The 17,977-nt window shown below is 40.7% G+C and overlaps 1 protein-coding gene across 1 annotated transcript; it reads right to left on the bottom strand.

The window, feature by feature from the left end:
* Positions 1-13,021: 13,021 nt before the first annotated feature.
* Positions 13,022-14,963, bottom strand: LOC137150860 (protein CLN8-like). The gene is made up of 2 exons (XM_067544899.1): positions 14,421-14,963; positions 13,022-13,345 (listed from the first exon to the last, which is right to left on the bottom strand). Exons 1-2 carry the CDS (start codon positions 14,961-14,963, stop codon positions 13,022-13,024), a joined length of 867 nt encoding a protein of 288 aa, XP_067401000.1.
* Positions 14,964-17,977: the final 3,014 nt, after the last annotated feature.

Here is a 17,977-nt window from a genome sequence, read left to right as displayed (position 1 = left end):
TACATGTCTGAGAATCACATTAGCCCTTTTAGCCACCATCATCCTGGAGCTCATGTTCAATTGGTTATCTCCCATGACTCCTGAATCCTTTCCAGAATCACTGCTTTCCAGGATACAGTCCTCCCATCCTGTAAATGTAACCTACAATATCAAAATGAACTTTCCTTATTGGATACTCGTTTTCTACTCCATGTGTGGCATTTGATAGAGATGGCAATGGCCTGCAATATCCTTGGAAAATCTTACTGAATTAAGTTTAAGTGTCTTTAGCGTCCATTGTATGAAAGCAGGGGTTCTGTAATACCGTGGGCCTGGATGCTCAAAGGACTATACTGAACATTGTGGCAGACAAGAACAGTCTTTTGGGACAACATGCTTGTGACATAGATGTCCTGAAAAAAATATCTAGTGGGAGGTGAATGCCAATTCCTCCCCCACTCCCTCTCATTATGCAAAACCCCTGTCTCCGGAAGCTGCACTCTCAACACTGTCTGCTGTCCCTGGAATCTGAAGATCAAAGGTCTGAGCTGTAGAAAGGAAGAGGCTGATCTACCACATCTGGGTGCTAGTTCTGAGCTGAGGCTATTAGGAATTTGTAACCACAGAATAGCCCCTCTGTGGAGCTTAAAAGACTGACTGACACCACAGTTCTTGTTTTAGCTGCAGGACTTGTCTCTGGTAAGCCTTTAGTATGCATATAGGAGATTTTTTTTTTTTTTTTTTTTTTTGAATGTTTTCTCTGCAATTTGTTCACCTTAAGAGTAAATATGCTTGCTTCAAAAAGGTAACTTATAACTGCTGGCAGCTGTGCTGTTCACAAGCTTTCAAAGAGAAAGCAAAAGCACAGCCACTGGCCTGTTTTGGCAGTGTATTTCACTGGGAATATCACAGTGTAAGCAGAGAACTGTATAGCCTGGAGAAACCCTAGTCAGGAAGGAGAAAGAATGGGTCTCCGTCCAGAGAGGTGACAGCTTGGGAGCCTAGAGTGGGTGTCTGCAAGGCAACATGGAAGGGGAATAAAGGTGCCATTCCCCTGACTTGGTACACGACCATTACTTCACTGACCATCTCTAGCTGTCTGTACATGAGAGGCCTACATGAGACTGGCACTGACGATTTAGTGGCTATTGGATGTGGTGCACACAGGGAATAGTATCAAAGCAATGCCTCCAGCTTCCATAAGGATGTGAACACGTTGGGTGTTACTATACCCCTGAGGACAACGTCTATTTATATAACGCTCAAAGAAGTCAATGCTTAGTAAAAATATAAACAGTAAAAATGGCTAGTGAAAGACACTGGAAGATCGGGGTGGGCAGAGGATGGGAGATTATTGGGAAAGAGACAATTATGAATAAAAGATATCTTTAATAAAGCAATCCTCAGAAAGTGACTCTAGTGGTCTGATAGGAACACACCTTCTAGTGCTGGCATCTAAAAAGGTGACACAGTCTAAGAGAATTGCAGGAATTTAAATAACATGGTCAATACAAGCTATACTTTTCTTATAAGCACACAGTCAAACACACCAAAATTTCCAAAAGCATGGAACTGTCCTAAAACTCTTAAGACTTTTTTAAACAATTACATAATGATTTTGGTTTGTTTTAATCTTCCATTAGTCACCTTCAGTGTGTGTGTAATTATTAGAGCCTTGCTATCTCTCCCAAATTTTTGGACTAAGGTCATGTAGGCCTTGATTGCAAGAGCTCTCGCTGGAAGACCCATGTGAAATTAAATTACACCGAATTCTGTGAAATGCTGCCTGAGCTTCCAGTTACTCCCAAAGCCTAAATATCCTGACTGATTAATTCTTCCCCTCCAACCCTACAGGTGCTCATCTCCCAGACAAGCAACTACTTATACACCTCCAACCCTCACATCAACTTTGCTCCACCAGCCACACTTTAATTTTGCCCAGGCCCAGCATCTGCCTCTCAGCAAGTCTGTTCCTTCAACAGCTCCAGGAGTTCATCACCCTTCTTGCTCCTTTTCCAGGTCTGGTGATGCAGGGATGGAGGAGGGAGGAGATAACTGTGGGGCATTTTCCTTAAGGGGAGATGAGAAAGCAGCCTAAACTGCTGCACTTTTTCTGCTTCCTCCTCCCCCTTGTGAGAATGGTATGGCTCCTCCCCCACCCCTTCCTTCCATACCCAAAAACTTCTCTTAGCTCCTAAGGAAAGGGGGGACAGCTTTTGTCTTCCTCTTGCATCCACCCTTATTGGCTGCTCATCCTCAGGAGGAAGGGAAGTGAAAAAGGCAAGCAATCAGTCAGTCACAGAGTGGTTTCCCCTGGACAAAGCTGGAACTCTGTGTGGGTGGAGCTTCTGGTGTCATAAGAACATAAGAATGGCCATACTGACCAGTGGTCTATCTAACCCAGGATCTTGTCTTCCGACAATGGTTTGTGCCAGATGCTTCAGAGAGAATGAAGAGACCAGGGCAATTTTTGACTAATCCATCCCCTGTCGTCAACTCACAGCTTCTGGCAGTCTGAGGCTGGGGACACCAGAGCATGCAGTTGCTTCCCTGACCATCTTGACTGACATTCATGGATGGACCTATCCACCATGAACTTATGAAATTCTTTTGTGCACCTAATTATAATTTGGAAATTTACACTATTGCCTGGCAACAAGCTCCACAGACTTACTGTGTGTTGGGTGAAGAAATACTTCCTTTTGGGATTTTTTTAAACCTGCTGCTTAATAATTTAATTGGGTGACCTTTGGTTCTTGTGTTATATGAAGGAGTAAAATAACACTTCTTTATTCATTTTATCCACACCATTCATGATTATATAGATCTGTATCATATACACTCTTAGTCATCTCTTTTCCAAGCTGGTAAGTCCCAGTCGTTTTAATTTCTCCTCATATGGAAGCTGTTCCACACCCTTGATCATTTTTGTTGTCCTTCTCTGTACCATTTTCAATTCTGATATATAGTTGTTGAGACGGGGTGACCAGAACAGCACATAGAATCACGACTATCTCAGGGCTTAAAATCCTGATTGTAAGAGCTAGCTGTGACACACTGCACCCCCATGTACATTCTTATGGTGTAAATGTGTGTTTTTAATGCAAAGTATGTCGTGTAAGATATTTTTGGAATGCTCATGACATACTGAACCTTATTGTTATAGTAATATGTTTGTTGCAATGTCATATATATGGTTATGAGGCTTCGCTATGTAATGTTCCCAAACGTGTGTTTCATAGCTTAAAGCAAATTCACTCAGAACCTTCCAAGAGCAGAGAAGCAGTTCACACCTCACTAAGGCATGCATGAAACAAACTAGCTCTTCCAGGAACAATGGACTAGCCTGAGTATTGATAACGGGATAGTCACCGACTCAAGTATGAAGAAAGCCGTACAAGGACACTGTTTGTCACCTGACCCTGAAAGGCAGTCGCGGGGCGGGGCGGGGTGGTGTAGGGTGGACAAGGCCCAGAGAGGGGCATAGGAACATGTTAAAAAGGGGAGACCTTTTTCTCCTCTCTCTCTCTCTTCCATTTCCATCTGCAAACACCAACAAGCAACTGAAATGAAAACAACAAGGGGAGGGCCTGGCTGGAGGCAGACCAGCCACCCTGTGGTGAGAATCATCTAAGACTATAAGGTAGCTGAAAGTGTTGAGTTTAGTTTAGAATGCATTTGGCTTTTGTTATCTAGATCAAATCTGATTTCTAGTCACTTAAAATATTTCTGAACTTATTATATTTGTTTGTTTGTTTTATCTAAAACAGTGCATGTGATTTAAGGTCTTTTAGAGACTCCATTTGAAGTGACAAGGCTGGTGCATATCAGTAGCTTTGATAAATTGATGAACCAATGATCTTGCAATGTGCAGTGGGCAGCTCTGAACATTGTAAGATGTCATTTCCTAGGGCTGCATCTGAGACTGGGGGTGGTGGCTGGGGTCATACCATTGCAAAATCCCAGGCTAGAGGCACTCACTCAGTGAGTTAGGAGTGGTGTGCTTCCTGTAGGATGTGCGTGGGTTGACCCAGGAGTGGGGGTTCACACCATGGATCAAGTGTAAAATGGGCTCCAAGAGTGAGGGATTGGGGTGACACAGCAATATAGAAGTCCAGATTGCAGAAGGGAATGTCACACTGGCTACACGAAGTCTAGTGCCTACCCCATCTGTTCATTAAGGTTCTTATACTGACCCCTGTCCTTCCCCGGAGAACTGTCCACAGAGAGACAGTGGTGGCAGAATATTCTCTGGGTTACACACAGCAGCAGATTTGCATTCTCTTTACTTCCATGCCAGGGGTTTGAAAGCAAGGGACTGCAGACTGCTTCCTTTAAACTTTGTTTGTCTCTGCTCCCTCCAAAACTTGTAGAGTCCTTTTAGTAGTTTGCTGTGTCTCATCAGTCACTCCCCTCCATCAAAGAGCCCTAAGTACTGCTTTGCATAGGGCAAACAGAAAGTAACAACAGGCTGCATGAGCAACAGATTCCACTCATAAAAAAAAAAGCAAAGAGATTTTACAATAATATCTGTCTTACGTATGCAACAAAGCTATTCTTCCTCTTGTGAAAACAGATAGTCCTCACTGTTCCCATGTGGATTGCAGAAACCAATAGAGGAGATGAATCAGAAAGAAAGTAGGAGAGGAGAACAAGCGGCCCTGGCAAAAAATCCATGACCTATATTTTGTTATTATTCTTTATTTTCAAAGTTTTCTAAATTGGAGAACACACATAAAGGCTTCTGCTACCAGCTCACACTCATGGTTTACAAAAAAGTTTACTTGTGTGGAACTTTTATTACCTTGCAGTTATTCTAAAGAGGACTAAGTACCATAAAAAATATTTTACAGCAACATGCATCACATCTAACTTTATTGTGATATAAAATATAAACACATACTGAAACAAAACATATGTAAATACACGTCCAAGGTGGAAATAGCAAAATTAAACATTCATGATTTGCAAAACCTTGGGAAAAACAACTGAACCTATAGAGTCATGCAGCACATCAATTATTGAAGTGAGAACATAACCTATGAGTACTGGGGACTAATATATATGAACCTGCAAAAGTATGCAACAGTTTCATGTGTGATCAGACATCTTTGTATTTTTGCAAGCATTTGTCTTAGAAAGAGGCAGTTTTCCATTAATGCAGTAGTAGAGAACTTACTAAGTCTGTCTGTGTATACAGGAGAAATTGCAGAATTCGGTTTATCAAATTAGCTTTTAGCCACTACAATAGTAACCGCAATCCATTACTTAGGGTTAACAGCAACTCAGCCAGTACCACTAAAATACACAGTCTTGGGGAAGGAAAGATAATGACACAAAGTTTTTGAGAGCACTGAATATGGTGTTCCACAATTTCTTAACATGTTCTTCTAGAGGTGGGAGAGTAGAAACACACCACTTGATCCCTATCCTTGAATAAATCTTTGAGTGTAGCTGCTGAAAGAAGGAACTGAGAGGCAGCAATAACTGGTATTAGTTACACTTGTAATTGGAGGGTGGTCTTTCATCATCGATTTTCATTAAACCTTTTTCTATCCAAATTGTCTTAAGCATGGACTTGGCCTTTATCCTGTGGCGCTAGTTTTCCCATAGTGGTATGAGAAGAGAATTAGTAAGACTGGATGTTGTAATCATCTTAAAATGTTGCAGAATGCCCCATCTAGATACAATGATTGGTTTTTCCTAAAGGCCTGGGTAGTTTCTTAAGATATAGAAAAGAAGACGGAACCAAGTGGCATAGCTACAGTTTTTTCAGTCTCAAACCAGGCCAGTGTGTATACAGATCCACTGGAGGGGAACCACTTTACAATAGGACACATTTGGAATGCTAGATAATACAGATATAAGTCTGGCAACTCCATACCTCCAGTAGCTCAGGATTTTGAAGGGTTTTTTGTGACAAGCAAGACTGCTTTTTACCCCATATAAATTGCACGATGACCCTATTTATTCGAGCAAAGAGCAAAGGAGAAACCTTGAAAGCCAACAGGCTAATGATATATGTTAATTTTGGGCAGGTATTCATTTTGGCTATTTCTATTCTTCCCAGTAAGGATGGAAGGAGGAGATGTCATCACTCTACCTCCTTGAAAATTTGTTTAAAATATATTTAAAGAAACAATTTTGGGAAGATTAGGAAAAATCTTAACACCTAAATAAGTGATTTCTTGGCATATTTGAACTGGAAAGTGCTGAAATTGAGAAGGCTGTGGTCTTTTGAATACATCCCTTGCTTGTGATTTATTCCAATTGATGTGAAACCAGAGATTCTCCAAAAATATCACCTACAGTAAGTCATGATGAACTGCTGAGGATGCATTCTTCAACAGAACAAAAATGTCATCAACATATAAACTAATTTTGTATTTATCCCTGTTTACATTAACAGTGTCCAATACAGATCCTAAGAAAGTCACTCCTGTGGGTGAACAAAGAGAATTTCCTGAGCTAATGCTGGAATTCTCTGAAGTTGTTTCCTTTCAGATTCAGACTTTTGGTTCTGAGTAATGCAGCATCTCCAAAATTAAGGTCAGCTTTTGTTTTCTCCTCGAGAGCCTCAGCTGATGTAAATGGCACAGCTCTATTGAAGCCCATGGAGCTGTGATTTTACACAAGCTGAGGATCTCCCTCCAGATGTCAATAAACAGCACATAGATAGCAATGACAAATCTTCCATAATTAGGACATTTCTTATAATAATCTAATATTTTCTTTAAGACACACAACACTTCGGAATTGGAGACCTTCCATTATAAAAAATAAATCAAGCCAATATAAAAATATATTGACTATCCAAGTATGCATCTCAATACATTGCTGGAAGTCATTAACTGTTATCTATAAACTAATATTCGGCCATGTGAGTAATCATCTAAATGTCTACTGAGTAAGAGTCCATCACATCATCTCTTCAGCCCACCAAATTTGAGAACAATATACCAAGTGCCTCTCAGATAATAAGAAGAGTGTACTGACCCCTTAGTCACTTCAGGTTTTATTGTTCTACCACGAGTCCTGTGAAAGGCCAAATAGTGACAGAAATACTGGTTTACTTCCTAATGGATTCCTGTAATTAAGACATTTAGGGCTAGATCCACAAAAGGACTGAGGAGTCTAACTGAGACGCAGATCCTCAAAACCCCCAGTAGCTGCCACTTAACCATGTAGATACCTATGTTGCCACCATTAAAGTTCCCGAGATGCCTACATTTCTGCATATACACAGTCAGCTCAGTCTACATGTTGGGGCGCCGAGTTCATGCCTAAACACAGGCGGGTCCTCAGACTAGACACTTTCCCAGTTATCTTGCTCATGGGTCCTGATCCAGTAGACATAGTCTGAGCACGTCTCACCCCACATAAAACAGCTGGAGGAGGGTGGTAATAGAAGTGATTTTGACTGTTATAACATTTAGCCCAGTACTTAGTGCACTCACCCAGGATATGAGGGACTGGGGTTCAGTACCCTCTCTGCATGAAGCAGAGAAAGATTTTGAACATAGTCCTTCCTCTTAGGAGGGTGCCCTAACCATGAGCTATGGGGTATTCTGGAACCAGTCTCTGTCCTGTTGGAGGTTGGGGATGGTTGTCAAAAGGAAAGGAGGTGAGGCAAAGACACTTGCTTAACTCTTGTATTTTAATTTATTGGTAAGTTACAGTTTATCAAAATCCATGGTATTCTGTCTGTTCTTCTGATAAGGGCCCCAGTTCTTGAATGTGTGGTAGGTGTACACATGCAGTCTTCAATCAAACACTCTTCCACTTCAACAGTGACTTAATTTACACACGCACACCCCAGTCGCTCCGCATTAAGATGTCAGTGACTGTAACACCTTTGTTTTCAATAGTTTTTCAGATTTCTCATCTACCATCTTCTGTTATTTAATGCTGAAAGGTATCGAGGATTACAGCTTGGTAGAAGTAAAATGTAGAGTGTTGTTTATGAAAAGGTAAATTGATTTTTTAAGGGTCTTTCGATGTAATAATAAATAAAACAAAAAATATAGTTATTGCTCTGCAAGTAGCGCTACAAAATATCACAGAAATATGTAATTCTCCCAATGCTTTTGATAGTTTTTTTTTAAAACTGTTCCTGACACCCCATGAAAGAGATTATAAAGTTGGCAAGATAATGGGAGAAATCGTGCCTCAGAAAGACGAAGTTTTTGTATGACAAATGCTTGCTAATGTTAAATCATGACAGCTAACAAAGAATGAATAAAAACTTGTTGCAATAAAAAGAGATTTCAGTCATTTGTCAAAATTCCCCTAATATCAATGCGAGCTCCCTTATCCACATTCCCTGTTCTTTTATGCTAAACGTTTAGAAATTTAGGATAGTTGATTTTCTAAAACTTTAATGCAAATAAAAGCAGTATGTTAAAGAGAAGGATAGGGAGAAGATGTCGATTTTAGATTTTAAAATAGGTCAAGAAAAGAGGAGGTATAGAGTGGTGGACATGTCTCATCTCATAATGGCGATAGATAACTGATCATGGTGTCAGATACTACAACTATTATTTCTGTCCTTGGTACACTTACAAAGCTATGGCATTTCTTTAAAAATGTTATACCTTTTGTAAAACCATTCTGTAAATGATGGGGGTTTTATACTGCATCCTGAAATCTAAAACTCTCTTCCCAATTTACAAACAATGAGCTGATTAAGAGACAGTATCTCTTTTAAGCTTTGTAATGTAATTTTTATTTCACTAGACCTCTTCCTCTTTGGTTAAGACAGACCTCAAAATACTTATGCATATGTGTAAAGTTACTCACATGCATGTCCTCAAGATCAGGGCGTAACTCAGACACAGGCCACACAGCTGAAACACATATTATACAGACTAAAGGAATAAAGTTGTGCATTTTTATTTACCCATACAAAACACAAGCATTGTGAAGCTACATTGCAATTAATAATCCATAATGCATTAAGAGTGGGAAATTTTTTACCTATTCCTTTATATCATTAATATGAGAAGTTTATACTGTAATTATTCCTAGTTTCTAAACAGGAAGTTATCCTTAACACATACAATAAAACATTGTCAATACACAAAATGAAAAATGTTGAACAGTGAAGAGGCAGACAAATTATAATAATTGAACAGAATAATTATATATGCAAACAAGCCAAAGATGGCATATCATGCACAAGGCTTTATTCTACGGTGAACCCACCTACATTCAGTGTTTAAAAGACAGTTTAAACTGACTTCTAAACCCCTATCAAGTGGGAATCTCCATGAGGTCAATGGGAGGATATTCTAGAAAGAGAGGGCACAGTATATAAATCCTCAATTACTGTACAAGAAGAAAAATGTACATGACTTGGACACAGCTGGCAATCTAAAGGAGGGCTTGAGGTAAGAATAAAAAAATGATTTAATAAACAAAAGACCAAAATACAAAGTCAATACGAGGAACACAGCACATGAGTGCTGCAGTCAGACATTTGGAACCAGATACCTATCTAGAGTGTTGGGATCTGCTTGGGACTGTTGGTTCTGGACACTTTGTGATCAGTGTGAATACCAATGAGACACGGTACGCCCGATTTGCAGATCAATAAGGTTTAATGTCCAAGGTTTTCTATAAATATACTAGTTAGATACAAAGCCTAAAATTAACTACAATATATCATATTTACTAAGTCTGGAGAACTAAGCAGTCACTCTGAAGGCTGTACACAGGAACAGCTTTTTTTAGGGACCCCGCCAAGGAGTCAGTGGCCTCTGGTCCAACCGGCAGCACCTTCTGCGGAGTCAGGTGTTGATGGAGCGCCCCCTTTTGTCTAAGTGGTGACTACTTATATTTTTTTATAAACAATTTTTACTTAATTTTTTAAAATTATTATATATGCTAATTATTTACATTGGGTTTTTATTTTTAATGATATTTTATTTTTATTATAATAATTGGTTGTTAAAACAACATCTGGTGATAGGAGGGGCAAAGTAAAAATATGCCCCTTGGCAATAAAACAGTGTAGCCCCAGACATTCAAGGATAACTTGTTGTTTCCATTACCATTATCTATGTGCAGCTGCAAGCATACAGTATCTGTATTTTGTCTTGTTATGTGCCGTGGTATGCAGAAACTGAGACATCTATACTGTTATCCAGTCTCTGCCAACTGGAAGATGTCATGCTACAGGGGTCAGAATAGCCAAGCAAGCAACTAAAGCTATGCTAGGCCTGTAGGACAGTGGTCAAGCAGGTAAATTGTACTGGGCCTCCAACAGGGATCTGCTTGAATAAAAAGTTGCTGATAAACTCGTTGATAAACACTGCCTGATAAAAAGTACTACAATAATTTAGCCCAATCTTGATGAGGGCAAAGATGAAGTCTGCAGCACTGAACTGGAAAAGGGAGTACATTAACTTGCCTGTATTCAGAATTAGGCAAAATTTTTCCAAGTGATGGCAGCATGACACTAACAGCATGATCCAACTCTCCCTGATGTCAATGGGAAGTTTTCCATATGGGAGCACAATGAGGGCCTGCTAAAGCAGTACACCAATTTTATGTTAGCAAAGCCCACAAAACACCGACACCTACTCTTAGTAGCATTTAGGCATGATTAATATCTCATCCTTCACACCTAAAAAACCTAAAAAGAATAGACACTACCTGTTTAGGTCTAGAGCAATGAAAGAGATCTATATATATCTGTATAACAGTTAAGGTTACTTGTTCATATTATAATTTTTGAGGGATACATACCAGGAGAACATCCTTTATTCTTCCCTTTACCAAGTTCTGAGCCTCCCTCCTTCCCTGGCACCTCTCTTCAAAAAAAGTAAAGAAGTTTGATCCATTTTCTTATATTACGCCCATGATATCTGGGTGCTCAAGGCACATTATCAAGGTGAAAGTCACAAATATAAAAATTACACCTTATGTACATTTTTAACTACATTGAAGAACACTCCCCTCACCCAAATAAGAATTCAGTTTAGATACATATCCACTTTACTCTCTGGTTCTTTTGAACTAGCAGACACTGGTAGGTTAATAATATTATTAATTAAATACCACTGATGTGCAGGATGTTTTAGGAGCTATAAAATATAACAAGGTTCCTGCCATGAGCAATATACACTGCCTTCAGGAATACATTACATTTCTTTTCCCTACTTTTTCCTATAAAGAAATGCTTTTAATTGAGAATTTAAAAATCAGTGTAAGAAAAGCAATTCTGTTCATAACAGTTTTTATAAAATCAGTTCTAAAACACTTATTTTTCCCTATTAATACTTAAAAATATACAAGAAAGAGAGAGCTGCACAGCCCCATCAAGATGCCTACCCATCTGCCTAAGACCATTAGGGCCCAACCTTCTAACATACTTTTGAACCCCCAGCACTACTGCTAATCCCAGCCCCTCCAAATGCTAAAACTAAGGCCGGCTTCAATGAGTACTGCTTTGCTGAAGAGATAGAAGATGTATCCGCAAAACATCAGGGAAGCCAGGAAATACCATACCACACCATTTCAGGAGAAAGGTACATTCCAACATGGTCAGCCTTGAACTCAGCACTACACAAGGTGCCAGAGTAAATGACCTGTGCGTGCATGCATCTGCTCAATCATGCATGCTAGCCCCCACTGATCACTTAGTTTAGTTAACATTCCTTATGCAGCTGGAACACAGGAACAAACGCATCTTCGGAATTGAATCAAAATGACATGGGTCTTTGCAGGCCTGTACAACAGCTGCCCTGCCAGGTTTCCACACCCATTCAGAATCTGATACTACTGGAAGGATGGCTGGAAAGACCAAATTATCTGACAGGAAAGCATTTCATTGAGCCTCAAAGACTCTCTCTTTGCTCTGAAGGTGCTCAGAATGGATAAAAGTCACCAATGAGATCATAAATGCACTAGACATGTTCATATCCCCAGTTTACCATTTGAAGACCAACTTTATGACACTTGCAGAGTATATTAGTGGATGTTTTCCAAGCAGCAAGCAGAGAAAAACTGTTATTGACAGGGGATGCAATTATATCTGTTACCAAGAGGGCAAATTATCAGGCAATGGAATGGCTCCGGGATGATCGAGTGCATCCAAAACTATCCTTCCCTATCAGGCACAGATAGGTCTTGGAGGATGGACTGATCACAGCAATTATGCATGAAATTCCACATGCTCCCGAAACAATTCTTCAGCTAATCAAAATGAGCTTGCCCACCACCTTATAAATGTCTGGTCAGCCATCTGCCTTATACAGAGATGTGTGAGTGTGACACGGATGAGGAGCAATGTGACCAGGTATCTAGCAATAGAGCCATACCCAGAGATTACACAGATGATGACTGACAAATAAATGTTTTCAGTCCTACATGTCAAAGCTAACCTCACTGGGATTACCAAAGATTAATGTCTTTTTTCATTCAAGCAATGCATCCGTGCATTAAAAAATTATTTTAAAAGTTGATATTTCATTATTTTGTTGAAAATATATAGCTACAGAATTGGTTTGGGTTTTTCATGTTTGGCCCCATTGTGTTCGTGGGACAAAGGGCTTTTGAATAATACCCAACTTGACCGATTTTGGACGAAATTGTATTATCAAAACTTCCATAAATTGGAGGACCTGGACCTGGGAGCGTGGGGATGCACAACGGAGATCTCCCCTGCCACCCGGCACACAATTGAAATTATGATTCTCTAGATTTTTATGAATCAAATGACAGCTCTATTAGCTCTCTATCACTTATTTGCCACTTCCCCCAGAAATGAAATTTTATTATATTATGCTCCTGCACTGAAGTTACTGGCATGAAGCCTGACTAAATCAAAGATTCTGTATATGTATGTATTTTAAATACAGACAGCTACAATTTTAAAACGCTTTTCATGAATGATATAGAATATAGAAAGCAATCTACAAAATGGTCAATATATCCATAGACGTCTTTTAAGCAATGATATTTTCATGAACTCAGTAGTAGATCTGAAACCATGTTCTTCTGGCCATACTTTATTGTTACCCTAATAGCTGTTGTAGCACTATATCCTCTTCTTTTGGAATGTTTCTCTATCTAGTTTTCCAGAGGATCCATTTTTCACTTCTGTATTTTGAAACTTCCTGTCAACCGGATCGAAGAGTCGCTGAGTCACTGAATATGTCCAGTATGGATTCAATATTAATGTAAGTGTACTTAACCCAATGAAAAAGATGATAAAATGTGGAAGTCCCATATTTTCCACCAGATCATTCCAATTGGAAATATACACCCACCACATGTGATAAGAAAGGACCATGCGGCAGTGATTCAAATGAACACTTACCCATAGGTTTGCCTTCCAAAAAAGGGGGTTAGCCCAGCCAATCTGGAAGAGACGACAACAATGTAAGAGAAATAAAATTACATCTCAAAAGACAAGGCAGTCAGTGTTTTCTATAACTAAGATACATATTCAACTTTCCTGTTGTGTTTAGCATAAACTGCCATACAAACATTCTCTCAATCATTTTTCTCTAGAGTGAAAAAAGAAAAACTTAGAATTCTAAGCCACTTTGCAAACTATATGCAAATAGCATCACATAGATGCAGCCACCAGTTGGATGGAGGAAGACAATCAAAAACAGCACCTGTCACAAAAGCACAGCAGGGTTAGCAGGGTCTGGGAACTTTTGGTCAACACCACCGAGGCAGACCATGACTCTCTGACTGCTCTAGCAGCTATGTGCACAAACAGGACCACCGTATTTATAGTCTTACTAAAAGCACTGCAGAAGGGCTGAGGTGATCCCGTTAGGGCTTGTGACTGTGAGTCCATATATTTAGGAATTGACACTTAAACCACTAAGACACACCGCTTAGAACTGATTACAGTTTGGGAGGTAGGGCTGATTTCTTCCCTCCTACAAGAAAAGCAGCCTTAAAGGCTGTTCTCCCTCTCTGCATCCGTAGAATATACATAAACACTCAGATGTGTGAGCACACATGCACACACTATGAGTCTCAAGCAGAAATGTAATGGTCTGTATTAAGCTTGTTGGAGCTGATGAGCTATTCTCATGTTCCTATTTTTAGTCTAAAAAAAAAAATCTTTTAAAAATAGGATTTAGTCACCTAATATTTAGTTCTTTGCACTAGTTCCCAACTACTGTGTCTGTGAAGTACTTTTTAAAATCTCTCCTTTTTGTTCCTTTGCTACAAAATTGGTAAAATAATAATAACAATAATAATTTGGACAATATTTAAGTATTTTAGAGTGTTAAAATTAAGTGTTCTGATGGCCAATTCACTTCAAGTTTGGAAGAATAGTTTTGGGATCTAGGAAGAATTTATCTTCAAATTTGGAGGCCAGTATTTCATTGCAATTTGTTTTTGAGGAGGAGGCAATGTGAGGTTTATAACTAAAACTTATATTATGAATAATTGATACAGTAAGTTCTTACCCTTACAAGTATTAGGTATATGAGGTATGAAAACATGCTCATCTCAAGTAGCAGTCCCATCACGAGTAGGTAGTGTCCACACTTTACGTTAGTTATCACACCAAGAAGCCCACCAAAGGCGAGTAAGTGATGAACTACCGCCAATACATCAAATGTCCGGAAAACAATATTACACACATGAACAGATATATTTTCAAGTAAGAAGAAGCCAGAGGCTATTAAGCAATGAAACCAGCTCCACTTCTGCTGTGAATATACTTGGTCAGCTTGAAAAACTGGATCTATGAGTAAGGCCCAGAGGCCAGCTACAGAACATTGAATTCCAAACAGGCCACGTGTGATAGCTATGTTTGAGAAGACCTTCTCCTTTGCTGAAAAAGTGCGATAACTGGTACTGAGCCATGAGGACAGCCAATGAATTAGAAGAAATACAACCAGGTAGATGAAAAATCCAGCTGCTACTAACTTCAAACGAACTTCCCATAGAACGTAGTCCCAGTCAAATATGGCTCTGGACATTGCACCATCATTTGCAAGATTCATTTCTTCTTCTCTAAATCAATATATTAGAAGGGTGTCTGAAGCGTCTCACCTACACGTTGGTCCTTTTAAAGCTACTGAGCCTGTACTGTTACATGGAGCAGAAACCGATCTGCAATGAAAAAAAAAGACAAAAGAGACTTGTAGTGAATGGTTGTACGTGTGTGTGTCTGTATATGATCCCTGCATTTATGAAAGCTCATTAGTTTCACTACAGTTTAGAGTTTGTTACAGTTTCCACTGATATTTCCAAACAGTTTAGAACTGACATAAAAACACATGTTCAAAGAAGATAAATAGCAATCAAGGTCCCAATCGGGTATATAAAAGAGAAGATGAGACATAGAGAAAGACTCCGTTTCCTTACTTTAGTCCTGGGGGAATTCTGCACCAAAAAATCAAAAATTCTGCACACAATATTTTAAAATTCTGCATATTTGGTTTTTCAATAACACTATATAATCATGCCATCTTCCGTTATTTTGGTACCTTATTTCAAAATACCTGTCATCAACTATGAACATATCTACACTACCATTTATGTTGGCAAAATTTATGTCATTCAGGGGTGTGACAAAAATTCCTGATTGACATAAGTTTCGCTAGCATCAGTGGTAGTGCGCACAGCGCTATGTCGGCAGGAGAGCATCTTGGCTATTGCCACTCGTATGTGTATTTATTACAGCAGCTACACAAATGATTTTACAACATCAATACAGCTGTTCCGCTGTCACCTTACTAGTATAGACATGGCGTACATCTGTAGTAATACAGACACACAAAACATTTCCTCAGGAGTAGACACTTAAGGAAATCCCTACGATAGCCCAGTTCCTGTTTCTCTGCCCCCTCCCTCCAGAATCCAGCTGTGGAGCCAGACACGTATATCCCCTCCCCCCTCAAACCTCAGCTATAGGGCCACCTATCACCCCAGACATCCATACTCCCTACCTCCAGATCACAGCCATGGAGCACTCCCACCCAGATACTTGCACCCTTTACCCCACAGAGCCCAGCTGCCGGACCCTCCAGTTCAGACACTCACATCCCCTCCCCGCCCAGAGTCCAGGGATGCAAAGGGAGGAAACAGCCTGCTGCTGGATCCTGGGCTTGCATAGAGTTTCCTGCATGCCACCTCCTTCCTGCAGGGTGTACCAGGAACTATGGCTGCTGGGAACCCTTCAGTTCACTCTCCCTCCCCCTGGCAGTGTCTTCTATTTGTGAACTGGAGAGCTGGACTCTGCTGAGTCCAGAGCCCCCTCGTGGCAGCCAGCAGCTCTGCAGCACCAGTTCTGTGGCAGAAAAAGGAAATTCTGAGCAGAACATTAATTCTGTGCAAATTCTACATTGCACAGTGGTGAAGAATTCCCCCAGGAGTAATACTTGTAGGACTATTAGTGTCAATGGATAATACAGTCACAAAACATTCACCTATTGTTCCTAGTTATATAAAAATAGAATACATTTCCTGGTCACTTTCCTTACTGGTTTTTCTTCCCTTCCTGTTACTTCTACACATGTCGAATATACGCTATTCTTTTTTATCTTCTTCAAGTCTTCCTTTGTTTTTATAATTCATACCTCAAGAAGTCCTTCTGGTGGAAGTGTTTTGCTAGCACTACTGTAAACACATTTTAATAATAATCCTTCAACAGCATATATGCCAATACATCCACCACCCCAGCGAGTAGTACAAGGGGCCTCCCATCAATCAAATCTCAGCCGTGCCCCCATGACACTTAAGTCCCGCCCACTTGTCACCGGAAGTCCCACCGCATCCAGTCACCTGACTTCCGGTCCCACCCCTGGTTATGACTTCCACGTGAAGATGGACACCTGATTGGAAGTGGGTGGTGTCACCCCTCTGGGAAAGCCTCCCCTCCGGTCCCACCAATAGGAGAGGGTTTCACCCCCGCGGGACCACCCCGAGAGCGGGATTGGCCCAAATAGGGCACGAGGCGGGGTAGGGTGACCCCTCCGCCAATCAACGTGCGTTTCACGCCGAGAGGAGGATCGTCCCAGAAAGGGCACGGAGAGGAGTGGGGCAATCCCTCCGCCAATTGGAGTGGGCTTAGGCCACCCCAGAAGGGAAAAGTGCACCAATCAGGATGGGATGGAATCTCTGGGGCTCAATGGTTGGTCGGGCGGCAGCACCGCCCCGGAAGTCTCAGGGTCTTTAAAGCGTCTCGTTTTCGAGACTGCATGGTTCACAGCTTGTGGAAAAATGCTGAGAGGAGAACATGGACGCCTTCACCATCCCCATGAGACCATCAGAATTTGTTCTGGCTACCGGGGCCTTTAACTGCCTCAGAGAAAATGCTGCATCAGCGAATGTTCTGAGGACAGTCCTTTGGCCCAGATGTTGATGGATACGTCGGAACCCAAAACCCAAGCGACTGTGAGGCAGTCCGACGAGCCTGATGGTCTCACGTTGTCCATCCCTATGGAGGAAGGCGGCTCGCAGGAGTCACCGGTGGAAAAGGCAAACGGAGAGGACGCGGCGAAGGTAAAGGAACGAGCATGGGGGCGTGATGGGATAAGGTACAAACCAAGCGATGGGGGATCTTACAGCTATTTCTTTTCTGAAAATCTCTCGACAGGTCGACGATGCCTTTCTACAGGCCTTTGAGAACCTACACATTGGTAGCCCTGTGGGAGTAAATCTATCATGCATCAGCTGTTTTCGCTCGTGTCTGAAACACCGATCTGAGAGGGAAACAGCAAAATGGAAGAATGAATCAGCTCATGGGATGTTGTAAAAGGATGTGTTAAACCAGGCGGTTAATAAAAATTGTTTAAATTTGTCGGCGTCAATGTGTTCCTCCATACTTGTGTTAGTAAACAGGTGTTACGAGTAACAGCCATGTCAATGCAGGCGGCTCTTTTAAAAATATATATTACACCCCTGGGAAGTTGGGAGCTTTGGACGGGTGAACTCTTTTTTAAGCGGCCAAAAAGCATAGTGAAACTTTGAACAGGGGAGAGGTAACAGCCTGGCTTTCAGACTAGGACGCTTA

This window comes from Emydura macquarii, unplaced genomic scaffold, assembly GCF_026122565.2.
Source record: "Emydura macquarii macquarii isolate MOO-44397 ecotype Brisbane River unplaced genomic scaffold, CSIRO-AGI_Emac_v2 contig_1027, whole genome shotgun sequence".
Taxonomy (NCBI): domain Eukaryota; kingdom Metazoa; phylum Chordata; order Testudines; family Chelidae; genus Emydura; species Emydura macquarii.
The sequence above is the reverse complement of the archived record's forward strand: the minus strand, read 5'-3'. Positions and strand labels throughout refer to the sequence as shown.